Consider the following 19,927-nt stretch of genomic DNA (forward strand, 5'->3'; position numbering starts at 1 on the left):
GACGTCGAAGGGTTAGGGGTGAACAGTGTAAATGCGGACCAAAGGGGGACAGGGGAGGGGCTCAAAAGGACTTTAGCATGGTGGGAATAAGCCTGGTCGATGACCTAGTGTGAGTCTGCCCTAAAAGTAAAATAAACACTTTGGTGTAATTGTCAGTTATGTTTATTAGACCCATTTGTAACCTTTAACCCTGTGATTGGTTCCAATTCTGGGGTCCAGAACTTCCTACGGAGGGGTGTCTAAAATACTTGGGCTGCAAAAACTTGAGCTTGTCTTGCAAATGCTGGCTAGATCAATCAACTACAGCTGTTCCAAAACTGTTTTTACTACTCACATTTGTCAGCTTCACCCTAAACTATATAAATGATCGAGTCCATGTTTGAATTCCACGTATTTAGACTCTGCGCTGATGATAACGTCTCTAAAGTTTCACCTGTCAATGCAGCCGTTGCTGACCGGAGACTCAGCTGTTTCCTTCTCTGACAGCGAGCTGCAGGACCTCCTCTCCTGCCAGGAGCCCACTCTGGGCCCTTTGCCTGTGTCCGAGCTCTTTCTCCTGGCCACTATGGGCCCAGGTCCTGACCCTCGTCTCTCCGAGCTGACCTTCGGCCCCTCTGGATCCTTTCCTAAATCACCGCTGGTGCGTCTCCCGTTCAGGCTGTCCGAGGAGGAGACGTGGCTCATCTGACCCTCACGCTCGTCTGGAGAGACCAATCCAAACTGTGAGTGGTGGTTTTTAGTTAACTGATCACATCTGCAGTTTAAAGAATGGGCTTTATTTGCGGCAGTATTCATTGCATAATTATATTTTCCTCTGGTTATATCTGCTTCACTTATTCATTTTGCAGAAAATAAAGCTTTTCCTTTAAAACATCCCACTCCATTAGACACAGAAAAGCAGAAAATTCATGTCTGCAGTAATTTGACATCTTTTCATTTGATTTAGTACAGTGCCATCTAGTGTCCAAACACAGATACAGCAGGTCAGATTAAAGGAACAGGATATTGCTCCATTTGTAAATTAAAAACATGATTCCATGCAAACAGGTTTTTTTTTAGCTATGGCTAACCTTAAAGGACACTTTTCATAATGTATAATTTGGTATAAAAAGGGTATGAAGTTACTATTTTAACTTTTTTTTGGTCTTATTTTATGACTTGGAGACTCGTTACACCACCTCAGAAAAGTTAAAGCAGTATGAAAGTGTCTAGAAGGCTGGAGTAGAAAAAAAAATATCTAGGTAAAGGTGAACGTTGTTAACAGTTGTTCCTGTTGACCTTTTTTCTTTAAACAGAAACATCTTAACTTTTGGCAGAGATGGGTAAGAATCACTCACTACGACTCCAAGACCTTTAAGGGCAACACCCTCAGGTTAGTCTTTACCTCCTGAACCAGATTCTCCCGCCTTGTTGCGTCGGCGTCTCAGGATGACCTCCAGCTCACTGTCCTTCTTCCCCGGCAGCGACGGCCCCGCCTCCTGAGAGCCTCGGCTGGGGCTCCGCTTTACTGTCTCCTGGAGGTAAACACAACCGTCACTGCTGAGACTGGAATATTCATCAAAAAGTTTTACACCTTTAGAGCCAGAACTTTACTCTATACTCTTCACTCTTTTACTCTTTACTCTCTGGATCCAAAACTGGTTCGCAAAGTCCTTTCCAGTGTGTGCCAGGAAAAACAAAAAAACATAAGGTACATATGGTACATCCATATATGTTTTTAAATGTTTCCTGTCATGATGAGTTGATCTGTTCTCAAGATATCAACGTATCTATTACCGTCCCCAAATAACAACGCTGGTTTTTCCAAGATTGTAAAAGTAAGAAAATGTATGCCAGCATGTCTTTTGTAATTACGCGCTCTATAAGACGTTTGTTTTGTCCCTCCTGGGGGATTCTCAGGCCTGATAAGATATATAATTCCTCCAGCGAGTCACGGGTCTACCCTGGTTCTCCGTTCACTTGGACACACCTGAAATACCTCCACAGGAAGGAGTCTAAGCAGCATTCTGATCAGATGCTTGAACCACCTCAACTGGTTCTTTCTGATGTGAAGGAGAAGCGGCTTGACTTGATATCCCTCCAGATGTCCGAGCACCTCACCCTGTTGCTGGAGAGAGAGATGTCTGGGCTAACTTGCCAAGCCCGCTGCCATCACCACCTTGCCCCAGATAACTGGTGGCAACTAGTGGTGACAGCTGCAGTTTACTTTGTAGAGTGAGAAGAAATGTTCTATTTCTATAAAACAAGGTTCTTTTCTCCATGACCCTTTCTGCAATGTCCTCACACATGTATAACATATTTGTGAGTATGTCAGAGTTCAAACCTTCTCCAGACCTTTAAAAGGAACCCTGCAGGTTTAGATATGTTGACCTTATTTATGTCTTAAAATGCAGAGCTCTGTTTATCAAAGCTGATAAGATCCTTTGTTTTTTTCTTACCAGGATGCCTTTCAGTTCCTCCATGGCACTCTCCTGCTGCTGCTTCTCCTCACAGACCGGAGGAGGCTGAGAAAGGAAACAAATATATTTCTCTAAAATGTCTTTCTTACTACAGGAGACAGAAAATGGCACAAACGCAGCGTTTCAGAAACAACATGTAAGTTTGAATTACCTGATTTTAGAAGGAAAGAATTGACCTTCCATGCAAGTGAATCTGATTTCCATTAAAGGCATGAGATATTAAATATTTCAGGCTAATACTTATACAGTTTTTTGCAGGGAAAATAAAAGATGAGTGCCAATATGTTGGCTTTTAACATCACGTTTTTTGTCTGTGGGTTGAAAATTGAAGGATCCCAAAAGTTGAAAACCCAAAGCCCTGTCAGCAGGAAACAGCGAACCTGACACGCCAGATTTAGCATCCATCTGGGAAAGCTTCCATAGAAAATGTTTGGGGAGGGCTGGACTCAGACCCAGCACTGGGCAACATCACCCCCCTCCCCTCCTGCTTTTCTTTTCTCACATCTGATTGGCTAAACGTACACACACGGAGTCTGACTTTGGCAGAACGGAGAGGAGGAAATATCCTCCTTTTCTTCTGTGCTCTTTGGTGCTGGGAGGGGAGACATCACTGCAGAACACCTGCAAAAACATCTTTTCTGCCAAGACAAGCTTTCGGTGTGGCTCTCTGCTCTAGTTTTCACAAGAAATGTGGTCCATTTCCGGTTAAACGGCTGTGTTCCTACAGCAGTATCTGAGCTAAGAGCTACGGCAGCAGGCCCTGGACATACCCGACAAGTCCACCTTAATGGTCGCAGACCCACAACAAAATAAAGACCAGGAGTAGAGTGACAAACATCTTTTCTGTCACAGAAAGCTTGGAGAGTTGCTCTATGCCCTTGTTTTATTAAAGAAATGTCTAGTTTTGACAAAAGTGCAGCTGTGGCTAATTCAAAGCTAATCGCTGCACTAGCAGCTAGCGTACACAAGCATTCACACAAGTAACCCTGTAACTATCACACATGTCGAAGCAGGTCAGCAGTAGAGTGAAAAGCATCTTTCCCAACATGAAAATCTTTCAGGGTTGTTGTTATTCTTTATTTCATACAGAAACGTGCTCCAGGTCTAGAAAAACAGATGCAATGCTAAAGCTATCTCAGTGCAATCAAACCCATCTCTGTACGGCTAAAGCAGCATCACTCAGTCAGAGACATACAGAACCATCTGTAGGGCTGACCTCCAGACAGACATGTAACATCATAGTTGCAAGGATTTAGAAAAGAACACAGAATTTACTGTAAGTCTGGTACACCACAGCGTCATATCCTGGGCTTAACTTCCACATTAAAGTGCTGTTGTTGTGTATTTAACTGAACCAGAGAGTGTTTGTGTGTATTTTAGGTCGGTGGGGTCAGAGGGAGGGAACAAACCGTGACTCCATGATTGATGCAAACGTCAATATACTCACTTTTACTGCTGCTCTCTGTGGATGAACAGAGGAGAGGAGAGAGAGGAGAGCAATCAGAAAAGAACAAACATGGAGACTAAAAACAGCAGGGTACTGATTCTAATGACAGCCTGATATTTACAGCAGGCAGAACTGCCCACAGACAGTAAAACATGCACAGAAAGTGGCATAAATCAGCATTGTTACAAAGTGACCAACTAGGCAGTCTGCTGTGTTCTCAAGCCAATGCCAATAATTTAAACATTAACCCCCACTTTTTAAAAAACACAACCACAAACTTTGATTCAAATAACATTATTTTCTTTGGGAGCATTCTTAAAAAGTTCCTTATCAGAGGATTAAGACAGCGGACAAATCTGAACATTGTCATTCATTCTCTTTTTTGGGTTTGTATATGAGACAAAATTTCAGCTCAGGTAAACTTTCTACTTTCCTTTTCAAACCTCTCTGTCTGTCGTCTGCCATCCTCACCTTACTGTCCTGACTCTTAACCGGCCGCAGGACGACGCCATGTTTGATCCTCTCCATCATTTCATTCACCGCCTTCACCTTCACGTCATCCACACCCTCGGCAGCTGCAGAGAGACAACAAAGGGTGCGCCATCAGCACTGACAACGATTTCTTTCTATAAGAGATCCCTGACAAAAACCGTAAATGCAGTTTAAATTTGAATCAGATTTTTGGGTGTGATTAAAGCCTTGGTTTTATTCATATTTGCATGAATTATAATGAGCAGTCTGAGGAGACAGTCTCTATAAACTATTATAAATAACTCTAATCCTATCAAATGTTTGTGTCGGTGCTACATCATCAAAGTCGTGTGAGGTCCTGCCCCTCATAGATGCATAAGTCCACCACAACATAGCAGATGATGATATTTTCCTAAATAAAGAGAGCATAAAATACTTTTAAAGTGTCCTTATGGTTAGGGTTAGAAAGATGATGCTGCTCAATTCTTGACAGACCTCCTGCAGCTTAGGGTTATGAGAAATGTGTGTGAACAATCCATTTAGTAAGATGGTAGGAGCAGACTGTCCTGACATTCATGCGCACATTTCTACAATTAGTCTGACCTGGAGGCTGCTCGGCCTTCACAGCTGCTTTAGAGCCTTTGGATGATTTCCTCATGATGGCGATCAGAGAGCTGAGGAGAAGAGACATGAGAACAAAATTGTTGTTTATACATGATGGCAGATTATTGACCTGTTTTAGGCATTCAGATACCAAGTGACTGCATTTAAGTACAAGTGTCAATACAATGCATGAAGCATCTTCAGTAAAGATCCGATTTTAGAACCTCGGTGGATCTCTTACCGTGGCGTGTTAGTGCTCTTATACTCGTCTAGGCCGTAGATGTGCCATGTGGTAAATGCTTTGGTGTTTATTGGGACTGGCTATTGAAGTTATTATTTTTGTTTATTGTTAATCATTATTAACACATTTTTTTATTCATTTAAAGTTTTTGTGTCTTTTCTATAGTTGTTTACGTTAAATGCCTGTAATGCAAATGTTTTAAACTCAGTGAATTATTGTGTTTAATAACTGTGATCTTAATGTTGATCTCAGTAACTGTGATGATGATTTTGCTCCTAACTGAGCAGCCACTCTCGGCATCTCTTCAAGCTTTGTGTAGTGACAATGAGAATGAATGAGGGTGAATTAGCCTTGAGCTAAGAGGCTAGTGGTGTCTCTTTAACAGCTTTTTAACCACATTTTTTATCCAGGTGCTTCTGAAGAACCTAGTGATGCATTATTAAGCACTTTAAGCTTGTGCGGTACTGGATAAATTATAATTACTTGGTTTGTGGCGTGTTACAAGGAAATTATGATGTGTGTGCTGTAGTTTGAGAGTCAGTTTTCTTTCTTCTGATTTTGTTGTTGCTTTAAAAACATAAAAAGGCAAAAGTTGACCAAATGAGGACTCATTTAGGAGCTGAAAAATGAGCTTTTATTACTGAACTGATTCAAATGGTCCTGGTTTCTAAAAAGGAGACGTAATTCTAATCACCCTGAATGAGTCTGGATGGATTTAAACAAAGCCAATAAACATAACCAACCCAAATTAGGTAACAGCACCCCAGATCACCTGTGTGCAGTCTGAGCTATCAGATATCAATGTGTCATCAATGTGCATTGAGCTTCATCCACACAGAGCATTGAGGATTACCAGTTACTATGTGATCCTAAAAATGGATATAAATCCCTGTTAATGCATTTTGTAAACATGGTATGAAAGTTGAATAGATTCTATTTATATGGGTCAACATCAGAAATGTTAATTCTGTCATTTCAGTCTTCGCCCTTAAAGCATCAAACCAGATGAGGAAACCCTCCAAAATCCCTCGAAAAGCCAATAAAAATTCATTTAACTGAAAACTGAATGGAATAAAGAAGTGACTGTGTGCACACACTGATCCGTCATCTCACTGTCCTTCTAAAAGTAAACCAGAACACTGTTCCAGATTCAGGTTTTACATGAAATCAGGGTCAGTTGTTGTCTCTGGTTCTCTTTTCAGTGAGAAGTTTCATCATTTTGTGCAGGACAGTAGAGATGTAGTGTGTGTTGTGATGCTGAATTTGTGTTTGTCATCCCATCCTCACCTGAGTGGGTTGCATCTCGAAGGGGGAGGTGGGGGAGGGGGTGGGGGAGGAGGAGGAGGGGGAGGAGGTGGCTGTGGGGGAGGGGCTGGAGGTGGGGCGACCCCAGGTTCAGGGGGAGGGGGTCCTGTGCTGGAAGTCATGTCATGTTTCTCGGTTTCCTCCTGGAGCTCGTGGACTGGAGAGACAACAATGGAGAGGGTTAACGTCAGAGGTGGAAAAAAGTACCAGACTAAGAGAAGATAAGACACTCCTTCATTAGTCCTGCAAGGGGAAATTCCAAACTTACAGCAGTGAGAGTGGAGTAAACAAAGCACACGACAGAAAGGCCTTGCCGATATAAAAACGATATACTGCCATTTTGTTTGGAAAAAGTTTTCCATTAAGACGGGATCGTTCCAGGAAATATCGGAGTAAACATGGAACCACTAAAAATGGCGTTGTTTTGCTGCCATGGAAATGCACCAAAAGAGAGAAGAAGATCACAGAAAACTGACACAAACTTTCCTCTAGTTTCCCTTCTGGCTGTTCTCTGTGTTGGATCTAAGAACATTTGTTGTATGCGTTGGTAAAAGAGCATCAGATATTTCTGCAGAAGCCATAACAAGCTCAGTAGCTTTTGCAGCACAAACACAACTCTGTAATCTGCCATCGTTGTTCTGGCCGGACCCGTGCAGGTGTCTAAAGAGAGCTACGCTAGGTGTGACGAATTGTTTGAAGAAAGATGCGGTTGGTCATCCACATGGAGATGAAATGGATTTGTGCACTCTGGGACCTGTTTTCAAAAAGTATCGTGTTATACCAATCTTGAAAAATTGCAAAAAAGTTGTCCCAAATAATGAATAACACGGTGTATGAATCAAGTCTCTTCCTTTAATCGCATGTTGCAGCTTGGAGAGAAGACCCAAGGGTTCTCTGCCGTCATTCACAAAACTTCACCTTTTAGACCAATGACAGCGGTCCAATGACCACACATCTGTTTGTTTATGACGGACAGCTGTACCTACATCACAAGAATTACTTTCCTGAACAACATCCTGAAACCCCCATGGCTAAAACCCTTAACATCAAGAAAATATCCTTACAATTCCCTCACGTTTGTTCACAGTCACCCAACACAATGTTTCCATGTGGATGAAACACTGATATGACAAAACACTTTAGCGTATACTCCTGAATTCATCTCCGTGTGGACAGGGCCTAAAAAGAGCATTCAATTAGTACAATGAATAAATACAAAACATTGTATTATTGTACTCACATAAAAGTACAGTTACTCTGGTTAAAACTACTTAAGAAAAAGTAAAACTGCAGTTACTCTGGTAAAAAAATTACTTGGGTAGACATAAACAGTCAGTCATTTAAAATTTACTCAAAGTACTGCGTAGCTACTTCTGATACCCGAGGAACTTTCCCAGTGAAATCTGACCTTACTGAGCAATAACAACAGGTAAGCTGGATATTTACTATAAGTGTGACCTAACCTAAAGTACAATGCAGCAGCTGTTCAGGAGTCAATCTGGAGTCGTCCTCTGCGGTGTGCGTGTACTGGCCGGCCCATCCTGTGGCTTTTAGTGTTTTTTTCTTCACTCAGTCCTCGATGCTTTTTTAAAATGTTAACTACAATACTTCACTCAAAATATACTCAACTAAAAGTAGTGATTTCAAAAACTACTCAAAAAAGTGCAAGTACAAAAAAAAGCTACTTGGTTACAGTGATGTGAGTAAACATGATTAGTTATTTTCCACCCCTGGTTAACTTGCAGAAGCATTAATATCACCACGACTGCTCCATTTACTTTGTTGGTACTTTTCACATTTTCCTTTGCAGAAAGTAAAATTCCTTCTATCTTCACTCCAGAGTGAGCCCTCTAACCAAACACACTATCTCTGTGCCACAGTGCCCATGAAAGAGGCCCCTGTATCTATTGTCCTATTTAACGGCTTCTGGGTGAAGTCAGTTGGTGGTTTTGGCTCTGACTTCATGTGACCCATTTAAAATACACACAGATGCCATGTTTCATGCAGGGAGAGATTCAGCATGCCAGTTTTTCCTGCAGCAGATGGGTCAACGGTGGAGTCAACAGACGACTAAACTCCATCGACAGAGAAAGAGAAGAAGAAGAAACTGCAGTCACAGTGAGGGCGTGACTCTTGAAGCTTGTGGATTTTTCCATTAGCAGGGAAGTTTGGTGCCTTTAAACCTCGGTGCTGCTGTTCTGCCTCTAAAATGAACAACATTCTTTGATTTGCTTTATTAAAAGAGCAAGTTGTCCACTTTAACTGCTTGATTTGGCCACTGAAAGGCTCATATTCTGTTCCTTATGACTGAGAATATTAACCCTTCGGTAATATTTTTGTCCCAAAAGGGTCCATTCAGTGTCATTCATTTTTCAGGCTCTATATATCCTGTTACTAATCCCAAAATCTAATCATAAACAAATGGGGACCTGTGTCAGTAGTGAATGTTGATTGCAATTCACACAATTGTTGCAAAATGCAAACTAAAGGGGATCTTGCATAAATCTCATGCTAATTTCCAAGTTTTTTAAAATTGAAAAATAGAATTTCTTTATTTTATGGCTTCATTGCTCAGAAATAACGGGCTTTCCATGCATAGGCCTATAATGTGGAATCACTCACATTACAGAATTCATGTTTTTACTCTGCTATGGCAGAAAAAAAACAGGATTATAATGGGAGTAAATGAGACACTTATGTTTACAAAGGGTTTATTTGGGTAGTTTAATTTAAATGATACCAGAGGGTCAAAGGGAGCATCACAACATCACCATCTTTAATGCCACCAGAACTCGAACAAAGAGAAAGACGCTGTATTAAAACAACAGATGTGAGAACAGGATCAGCAGAGCCACCAGGTGAGTGACGTATTAACAACAGGTGCATCTCAGAATATCCAGATAACAGTTCATTATTTCCTGTTATTTCATCCAAAAGTTAATCTTTCATACATTCTAGATCAGTGGTGTTCAACCTGTTTCATTCAGGGCACACCTAAAACCTAGTCAAAATGCCAAGGCCCACTACATTTGTACAAAAGAGCCTCAGTGAACACGTTAAAGTGGCTGAAGTTGTCCTCACTTACGGCTGTTCTAATTCACACCAAGGCACGCGCCTTTGAGAAACACTGATCTAGATTCTTCACATGAAATATTTTTATGTTTGTTCTTGCTTTAACCTTCAGATGCTGTAAAGTAAATTGTTACACTAAGAATGACCAACAATGGCAGCATACATAAATTACACTAACAATAATACTGTTTTTCCAACTCTTTGTTGCTTTAGTTTTAAATCAAGATCGGACCTGTTCATAAATATCAAATATCAATTACATTTTTGAATTTAACTCTTCAAATGCCAGTTTAAGTTAAAATAATAATAATAATAATAATAATTTTTGTATGTAAAAAACCCTCTAAAATATTTCTCCTATGCTACATATTTTCTTACAGTGGATTTTAACAGGCTTTAATATGTTAAAAATGAACAACAACTTTGATTTTAATGCATTTTTTAAATTCTAAAATTTGTATAAGTTGTTACATTTTGGGCCAAAAATGGATGACATACATTATTAGCAATTAAAATACAGCCAATAAAAAATAAATTGCTTTAATTAAAAAAAATGATCAGACCTGATTGATGAATATCAAAAATAATTAATTCTTAGAAATATAACTCTTTCAATGCATTTAACTGCAAACCCTCCTGATTTTTGTAATGTGAAAAATATGCACAAAAAAAAGAAACATTTTTCTGCAGGCAAATTGGATTTACTTGCAGGGGATTATCAGATCCTTTGTTCTGTTAATAATGAGTATAAACTTCTAGTTTTACACACCATTTTTAAAATTTTAATATTTAAAAAATTGTGAGAGGAAACCAGAAAAAATCATGGAATTCCCCCTCATACTAAATGTAGGAAAATGACATACATTTGATAACAAACAGGAAAACCTTTAAACTTAAAGCAAGGCCGACAGAATTAAAGCCTTTAATCATAAAATGCATGGTTTCTTTTTTTTTTTTTTTTAATGGGCTTCAATGGGGCACCTTTGGTCGTCAACACCCTGAGAGTAAACAAAACGTGCAGAGCTTATTATTGACCCGCTATGAGTTCTGATAGTAAAATCTCAAAAATCGATTAAAAAAAACCTCTATCCTCCAAAATGTATGTTGTCAGTGTTAACACAGTGAAAATAAAAGACAAAGGAAAGAAGAAAGGACCAAAAAAACCTACGGACTCAACATCCTGTATGGGTTAATATTAAAGATTACAGCTAACAGAAATTAAAGGATCTTTATCTCAAATATTTGAATATTACAAAGCACCCATTAGAAATGACTTAAAATACACAAGCAAAACCTGCCTCTGGTAGTTTTGGTTTCACTGTGGGAAGGAAGCAAATCTCTCCTGGTAAAGGAAATCAGTATCTCCATACAGCTCCAAGTGTTCACTCAGATTTGTATCAGCATGAAGGCAAAACTCTGCAGCTCGTCATGAACCTCCATTCTAGTGCTAAATATTTATCAAGGAGAAACCTGAAATTTAAAGGGCTGAGAATTAGAATATTTAGTGGATGAATTGTGGACAGCGAGCATGAGATGCTGTGCAGCCACGCAACGACTGACGCTTGAATGCTGTCAGGAGACGGTGTTAAGGTAACAGTAGTTTCTCCCTACAGAACATGGTCTTCAAATACCATCATGGCATTTGTGATAATTGTTGGGGTAGAGGAGGTCCAGGATAAATCATTTCACATTCCAACTGCAAATATAAGATTCTTCTGAATCCCAAATGTGCAGAAAAACCATTCTGCCATATAATTATGATTAATTTTGCATTTTTGATGAAGACACATTTAAGCAGTCTAAATCATTGACTTTATTTCAGATAGACTTTTAAAATGAACCCAGAAATGACCACACTTTGCAGATTGCAGCCTGGTTAAAGTGCAGCAGCTCAGTCAGAGCTCCCAAACTAGGTCAGCAATCCTTTACATTTATTCTTCCCTTTTTCTTCCCTCACTCCTCTGTAGCTGTAAATGATCAGAAATCATATCCTCCTTTATAAACTGATAAAGACACACACACAAACACAGCCCATCATTTTCTAAATCAAGTGTTGTTTCTGTGCTCTTTTTTACTTAGATATTGGCCAGCCAATCAGAAACAAGTATTTTCTGTTGCTATGCAGCGTAGCTTGACTGTGTCAGCATCCCACCGAGGAGCTGCACCTGCTCTGTGCTTCACCTGTGATTGTGCTGTGTGTTAAAGTGTGATAGATATGCCAGCGTCTCCTCCTCCCACCTCTCTCCTGCAGCTCCTTGTTCTTCTTCTCTGACTGCTCCAGTCGTGCCTCCACCTCCTTTTTCTCCACCTCCAGCAGCTCCAGCTGCCTCTGCAGAGCCTCCAGCTGCTTCTTCACACAGCTCTGCTCCAGCTGGGCCTCCAGGCTCTCTACCTAAACACAGAATACAGAGTGGTGCCGAGTTGTAAGTACACAAAAATGTTGCTTCGGTATCTCGGTTTTAAGTCATGGTTTGTTGTGGTTTCAGAACAGTAATTGAAGCAAATACAACACAAAAAATAAAAGAATATATATATATCAAAATACATGAAAAAATGTTTATATTAAGAATACTGTTGCAGCCTATAAATTATACAAATACGAGTTTATTTATTTTATTGGCATGTTGACATATTGATACCTTTTAATTTTCACATTTCCCAGCCAACCGTGAACACATCATAATGAAACAGTTGGTGAGCTGGTTCAGTGTGCTAATTAAAGTCCATCCTGTTGATTTCAACATGGACTTTAGCACTGGATTACTCTAACTGGTTGGACCTACTACAAAGTTTGGAAGCATTTCTACAGCCCATAGGAGGAGGTTAAAGTCTGCCTGACACTGCAGATAAAACCGAGTCCCCTCCCCAGAGGCAGAGATTCAAAGGTACTGCATTTAAGATTCATTTAATTCACCAAACCAGAGCAGCAGTGCAATTAGAAACAGATACCAAGTCATGGGAAGTTCATAAAGGGCTGGCTTGGTTAACTTGAACCGCTGTTTTCAAAAACATAGATGGTTGTAAGTTGGCTTAAAAACTAACATTTGGTTTTGTCCTCTCAGAAAATTCCAGAAAGAGTCTGTTAAACTGTTTTGGGTCACACTGACGTTCATGTTTGTGTGGTGCCGTTTCAAATGCTTTAATTAATCTGATGAAGTGTTTTCAGTGATGTACCTCTGAATGATGCTCACTGTTGTATTTGAAGCAGAGTTAACTAACATCAGACTTCTAGCTGGGAATTTTGAGGCTGTTGCTGCTGATGTGGTTGACAGTAAAGATGTTCCAATACCATTATTTCCTTCCCAGTTCCAGTACCAGTGAGAACTTTCTGGACTGACTGTGCAGACTTGTGAATTATTTTAGACCCGTATTTGACTCAGAACATGGCTCAACCAACAGAATCATAATGTCCAGCATCTCTGTGAGCTTAAAGTTGTTTTTTACTGATTATTGAGTTTTACTGCTAAATATTAAAATAACAATACCACAGGGGGGCAGCACAGGCTCTCTCTCTCTCTCTCTCTCTCTCTCTCTCTCTCCATTATGCGCCATTCAGGCAGCATCACATGATTATAGAACAGCCTGCTATTGGCTGATGGACCCTCACAAAGGGAATATAATATAGCATTTGAGCTAGCAGTAATAAATAATTGGATTAAAATGGATAAAAAGACGTTCAGTATCAGGCTTACTGGTGTAGGTTTAATCATTAAAGTCCCCAAAAGTCACAAAGTTTCAGGCTGGCTGAAAATGCTGCTGTAAGGATTCTAAGGCGTCAGTAGCATCAATAGAGAAACACAACGGCTAGCTTCAAGAGGAAACACAAGTAAGAGGAGTTTGACTGCGTAGCATGCAATTCATGTCATAGTATTACTGACATTAGTATTCTAGTACTGTATAACCGTTTATGCCGTTCCTACTTACCTTATACTGAATTACTGATTGGTAATGTGATATCGGCTGAACGGAGACGTTATTTTTCATAGTGATTTGAGCGAATCAAACGCTGGGAACAAGTCGACCCAGAGAGGACGCCATTTGCCTTGTCAGACCCATCAGCTGGTAGAGATCCACTTGGCACCATCAGACTCTGAAGAACTTCACCACCGCATCAAAGCTCAGAGTCAGCTGAGCAGAGCGGCAGCCGCAGGAGTTTCCTTCAGACAAACGGGTTATCCAGGGGACTCCTCCACGGCAAAGCAGGCGATTCTGGTCTAATTCCTCCTGAACAGTTGGTGTGTTTCACTCGGGTTTCAGAAAAAGAAATCAGTTATTACCTCCGTCAAGGAGGTCATGTGATCGGGTGGGTTTGTTTGTTCGTTTTTTAGCAACATAACTCAGTCAGTTGTGGATGGATTAATAAGGAAGAACTGAGCAGGTTTGGGAGTGATCCGGATCACTGTCTGGATCCGGGAATTTTTAAAGGATTCTGTACTATTGGGGGATAGGGCTGATGGCGGAGGTCTGCGCTCTCCGAGTGCTTTTCTAGTTTAGACAGTGTGGCTCTCTGGTGGAATAAGGCTGAGTACCACTGCTGCAGCGTAATATTGACACATAATGAAGCCAGCACTCTTCACCTAGTTTAAGAGTACAGTAAGGCTAAAGCAAGGCTAGCTGTCTCTGCAGGATATAACTTGTTTTAGTAGAATGTATGATTTTGGCATTCTTTTTGAAGCTCCAAAGTGTTTTGAATGAAAAATCACAAAGTTTTGACTCCAAACTGAGTTTGTTACAGTGTACTGACCTGCTAACGGGTAGGGTTAGGGGTAAGATGATTGATTGATGAGTGACAAATTGATCATCAGGGTGTTTACTTTACCAAGCAACTGGTTGTTTCCTCTGTATGTTTTCTGATGTTTATTCTTCGCGCCTGCACAATACCGCTCTAGACAAGTGCCTAGTTCATCTATATGGACGCGCTAGTGTGCTTTTGTGAGTACATTTTGAAATCAGTAATTTTAATTTCACATAAGTGTATAAAGGTGTGAGTGCAAGAACAACTTGTTTGGAGATCCAGATCATCATATTATTAATGCCAACCCCGGGCCTCGTTTTTACACCTCAAAGGTCACATGTGAAAAAATCATTTTATCAGGCTTTTCTAACAAAAATGCATCGACAATCCCCTCGGGTACAAGACAAATCCCCCCACCTCCACCTGTCAAAAAATGTGTGCTGAAACAAGCCGTTCTCAGATTTTCCCCTCATGATGTCATGTGGGGAGTTAGCCCCGCCCCTGGGTTTGTTTGGCCCTCCCTGCTTGGGAGAACGTTCCACCCTCCTCTCCTGACCCCCCTCTTAGCTTGCAGCTCGCCACATCCCTTTAGCCACATCCATTTCCTGAGAGGGGTGGAGTCAGAGGAGGAGTCAGATAGCTAATTAACAGTTAAAGCTATAGACACAGAAACAGCTGGTTCTGAGCAGGGCTGAAACAGAGGGCTTTATAGACATGCAGGAATCCAACACTGGAGTGTTTTTTCCAGCAACCATCCTCACAGGCATGTTTTAGGGACCTCTGAGTCCGAGATAAACTTGTCTTAAAGGGGTCAAATACGTCACCTCTAAGCTGTGAAAAAGGGTTGATGATGACTCAGTGTCTGACTATGACTTGCATTTTCTGTCTGCCAAGCAGCCTTCAGCTCTGCCAGGATGTACAGCAGCTGCTCACAACAGACTCAAGCTTTTAAGGATTACCTTCTGCTGATGCTGCAGACGCTCCTCCTCCAAGGTTTTGGTGATGGCGGCGACGTCCTCCAGAGCTTTCAGCAGCTGAACGCTGGGCTCAGCACTCTGCAGCAAGAGCATGCTCTGCCTGTTAGCCTCCTTCTGCTTCACCAGCATCTGCAGGATGAGGAGAAAGAGGAGGAGAAAACAGGCGGCAGGAGAAACAAGAGGAAGGAGAGGTAGAAATACAAGGAAACAGAAGGAGAAGGGGAAACAGGAACTCTCATTATCTACATTTTCACTTCAAACATATCATCCCTGCCTGTTTCATCCTGCAGGCTCTTCACTTTTCAGGTCAGTAGACAGCAGATTCAGGACATTTCATTAATCAGTTTCATTAATCACACATCAGTTACCAACACAGCCATGCAGGTCAGTGTTTACAGCAGCAGCAGCACTTTACAGCTCTCAAAGAAACAACACTAAATTACATTTAACCAGGTGACTTCACATTGTAAGAGCACAGAAGGCACAAAATAATCATCCAGAAAGTCCAAAAACATTTTCATTAGGTATACCTGTGACCCAATTATCAGTCTATTTTAACTCATCATTAAAATACTGACTGATAAAACAGTTTCTTTTAAAACTGACACAAACTTGTGCTGGATACTGCTGGATTCTACTTGAACACTAGTGATAGGCACCTTGTGTTTGTGTGATTGTGTCTTTTACCTCGTGTGCGTACGTCTCAGCTTTTACTCTAAGGCTCTGCTCCAAGTCCAGCTGTTCCATCATCCCGTCGAACTCCTGAGCCGCCATCATGGACACTACAGAGACAGAGGGGAAAACAGGAAAATCACACACAACATCAAGTAGTCTCATTCAAAGTCACATTTTTTCAGCCAAGCCTCAGGTTCAGGTTTCTTTATTTGTACCTGTAGGTAGAAATGGTTTTTGAGAGGGAAAAATTATAAAAAATGCTTAAAATCACCAACATGTTTCCATGGTTCCACCAATCAGAGATTATAAGAGAGTTAAATATGGCCCTAAGAGCAGAGTGCACCAGCTGGTTGTAATATATGCCAGCTTAGAGTTAGAAGTTATAGCTGACTTAGATTTCTACCATGTCACCAGCTGGACTTAATGGTGCTCTCACATAAGGCTCAGCTGATCCAAACTCAGGTTCAGATGACTTCTGCCTCGTCCACTGAGCCGTCTGTGAGCTTTTAAAGTGAAATGAGACATTATGAGCAGTGCTGGACTAATTTTGCCTCACTGTGGCTGGAGGGAGAGGCTGCAGTGACTTAACTAAGGAGAGCTGAAAGAGGCAATACAATCATGCAATTAATGGCAATTAAAATAATTAGTGCATTAATTGTTGATTGTGGTTAATTGTGATTAATATGACCAATATTGACAGCTCATATATATATATGTGTGTGTGTGGGGGGGGTGTGTGGGTGTGGGTGTGTGTGTGTGTGGGTGGGGGTGGGTGTGTGTGTGTGTGTGTGTGTGTGTGTAATAAATCTATATAAAAGGCACTTCATTTACCTGGATTTTTTTCATTTCTTAATGAAAAATTGTAATAAATACATCAGAGACTCTGTTTTTCCTGTGTCGTTCAGCCCGTGTGGATACAACAACTGCTCAGGGGCATGATGCATAAAAGTGGCCAACACTGCTGATTCTAGCTGGAGAGTTCTGAACTTCCTCTGGCATTAATGGGAACACTAGAACTGCAGCAGGTGCTTCATGAATGGGTTTCCATGGCAACAGCTGCATGCAAGCCTCACATCACCAAGTCCAACGCCAAGCTTTGGATGGAGTGGAGTAAAGCACACAGACACTGAAGAAGCAGTGGAGACGGGTTCTGTGGAGCGACCAATCATCTTCTCTGTTTACAGTCAGATGGTGAGTCTGGGTCTGGAGGATGCTGGGAGAACGTTACCTGTCTGACTGTGAAGTTTGGTGGAGGAGGGATAATGGTCTGGGGCTGGTTTTCAGGGTCTGGTCTAGACCCCTTATCTCCAGTGAAGGCCAATCTTAATGCTTCAGCAGACCAAGACCTTCTGGACAACGCTATGCTTAAACAGTGTGGCAACAGTTTGGGGAAGGCCCTTTTCTGTTCCAGCAGGACTGTGGCCCAGAGACCAGACAAGGACTAGAAAGACCTGGTTTGATGAATTCAGAGTCCTGACCTCAACTCCGTCCAGCACCTTTGGGATGAACTGGAACAGAGATTGTGAGCCAGACCTACTAGTCCAACATGTACCTGTGGAAAGCCTTCCAAGAAGAGTGGATGCTGTTACAGCAGCAGAAGGGGGCCAAGTTCATAGTAAAGTAAATGCACTCATGTTAGTGTAATGGTCAGGTGTCTGAATGTTTTTGTCCATGTAGTGTGTGTTTTTTAACTGTTGATTAAAATCCATATAAGATCTACTGGTAGTAAAAGAAATCATGGATGTGTGTTCCAGTGTTTCAGTGGGTTTGAAGCATTAACCCTGCTGCTTTGGTGTTTGTTCTTTGTCCTGACTCACCTCTGTTGAATCTCTTGATGGTTTTTTTTTGCTGTTCAACAGTTTCCTGAAGCTCCTTCATCTCTGCCTGATCTTTCTCTGACTGCAAAGTAAGAGAGAGGACAATCAAAAGAAATCAGGCACAAAATGCATGGATGTATTGTAGAAGAAGTCATCTTGTTCCTGCTGGATGATGTCTGTTTCTCTCCCTCCTCACCTGTGTGCTCAGCTCTTCTATCCGTCTCTGCTGTTCGTGAATCTGGCAGACAAAGTTCTTCTTCTCCTCCAACAGGCTGTTCACTGTCTCTCTTAACTCTGACAAATCAGAAGAAAGGTACAAAATATTTTCACCTCCTCAGTTTGGACAGAAACACACTGGACAGTCTTTCTTTAGTTTCTCACGCAGAAAGCAAGTATTATGAGACAAATATATGATACGGATTCTGTTCCTTAAATTGCTGAACTGCTTGACCACTATGTCAGTGTAGTTTCCTGTACTGTACCTTTAACCTGCTGCTGGTATTGTGTGAAGTTGTCTGGACCGCCGTCCGCTGTGTCTACGTCTGAGTCGGCCTCCAGAGCGATGCAGTCTGAGATGCTGGGCAGCAGCTCGTCTAGACACGGTCGGGATGACATGCTCAGGTACTTCAACTTCCTGTTTTCACAGTTCAGCTGCAGGTAGAAATGACAAACATTAAACATCATGCTAAGTTCTGTTTTTATCAAATTGCACTTAAAGGCCAAATATTGACAGTTAGAGGAGCATGGTGGCACAGGGGTTAGCACTGTAGGCCTCACAGCAGGAAGCTTCCTCGTTTGCTTCCAAACACTGACAGTCCTCAAAATAAATCTTTGGATTTCAGTACTGAGATGTTATGCATATTTAAGAGCTAAAATAAAATGCTATAGTTGTATCTTCTCTCTTATTTTTATTACAGAATAATTTAAACGTACAAATTTTGTGCTGACAGAGAAAATGAAGCTGGTGTGCAGACTCATCCTGACTCAGCTGCTCTCCTGCCAATGCCAGCTGGACCCTGATAATGCTAATCTTATTGCACTGATTATCGAGCTTGTGTCTGACCTTTGTGGCCAGGGCCTCTGCATTCTCTCGGCACGACTTCTCGATCTCCAGCTGAGTCTGCAGGACGCTCACCTCCTCAATCACCATCTGAGACACTGAGGGTAGGAGACACACACAAACACAGAGACACACATGGAGAGGTTGAGAATTAAACAACTATTGATTCCTTTTGTTCTGTTGTCTAGAGCAGTGATCTCAGAACATCTCAAAGAGATAAGTGATGGGTCTGATTGAGCCTGAACATTTATTGGCATAGCTGTGCTCCTCCCTTCCTTTGTTTGGGGGTATGGGGCTGATATTAGAGTGGGGTGGTTAGCATTGTGTTAATACTGGGAGAATTTCTGTAAAACTATCATGTCAAGGGATTATTTTCATGTAAAAGCCAAGGCCAATCGGGGGAGGTTATCAGTGGAGGTCAGCAAATGCATGACCCTTGTAGAGTTCAGCTGTGACAACCTTTTGATATTTTTACCTGAATCTGGATCAAAACTTTTCTTTTCAAAGGGTTAGGGTTAGATAACTCTTACCCAGATACATGTTTTCTAATTGTATTCTGAAGTACCAGCCTTTTAAAAGAATGTAAAAAAACCAAACAAACCCTATTTTATGGTAGAGTTACCATTATTAATGAGCACATTAAAATACCAGATTTGGAAAGAAAAGTCAGACTCCATCGCTAAGAAAACAGAACTAGATGAGACAACTTAAAGGGAAAAAATATTAAATATTTGCAATGAAAAGGAAAGCAAACAGAAGTGGCAAAAATGGGCAAAAAAGTGCCAAAAAATCTTTTATAATAGGCAATAATAGACAAAAGGTGAAAAAAATTGGGTTAAAGTGACAAAAATGGGTTTTAAAGGGGGAAAAGGGGGAAGGGGCATAATTGGCATAAAAAGTGGAAAAGGGGGTAGTAAGAGGCAAAGCTGGTGTAAAAAGTGGTGAAATAGTTATTGACAAAAATGGGAAATAAAGTTTCCAGAACAGTTTGAAAAGTTGCCAAAAAATGTCTTAAAAGGGGAAAATGGGTGTAAAAAGGGGTTAGAATTGGCAAAAATTAGTTAA

The 19,927-nt window shown here is 41.1% G+C and overlaps 1 protein-coding gene across 1 annotated transcript in view; it reads right to left on the minus strand.

The window, feature by feature from the left end:
• Nucleotides 1–543: 543 nt before the first annotated feature.
• Nucleotides 544–19,927, minus strand: part of shtn3 (shootin 3) — a gene marked incomplete at its 3' end in the record, with an annotated part of 57,730 nt that continues 38,346 nt past the window's right edge. The window contains exons 3-15 of the mRNA XM_041797261.1: nucleotides 18,866–18,960; nucleotides 18,285–18,453; nucleotides 17,999–18,096; nucleotides 17,803–17,884; nucleotides 15,998–16,092; nucleotides 15,293–15,439; nucleotides 11,837–11,990; nucleotides 6,509–6,683; nucleotides 4,981–5,051; nucleotides 4,378–4,481; nucleotides 2,439–2,528; nucleotides 1,385–1,514; nucleotides 544–701 (exon numbers count right to left, since the gene is read on the minus strand). Of these exons, the coding sequence (XP_041653195.1) occupies nucleotides 544–701; nucleotides 1,385–1,514; nucleotides 2,439–2,528; nucleotides 4,378–4,481; nucleotides 4,981–5,051; nucleotides 6,509–6,683; nucleotides 11,837–11,990; nucleotides 15,293–15,439; nucleotides 15,998–16,092; nucleotides 17,803–17,884; nucleotides 17,999–18,096; nucleotides 18,285–18,453; nucleotides 18,866–18,960 (1,568 nt within the window). The remainder of the gene's footprint in view (nucleotides 702–1,384; nucleotides 1,515–2,438; nucleotides 2,529–4,377; nucleotides 4,482–4,980; nucleotides 5,052–6,508; nucleotides 6,684–11,836; nucleotides 11,991–15,292; nucleotides 15,440–15,997; nucleotides 16,093–17,802; nucleotides 17,885–17,998; nucleotides 18,097–18,284; nucleotides 18,454–18,865; nucleotides 18,961–19,927) is intronic.

This window comes from Cheilinus undulatus, linkage group 10 (genome assembly GCF_018320785.1).
Source record: "Cheilinus undulatus linkage group 10, ASM1832078v1, whole genome shotgun sequence".
Lineage (NCBI taxonomy): Eukaryota > Metazoa > Chordata > Actinopteri > Labriformes > Labridae > Cheilinus > Cheilinus undulatus.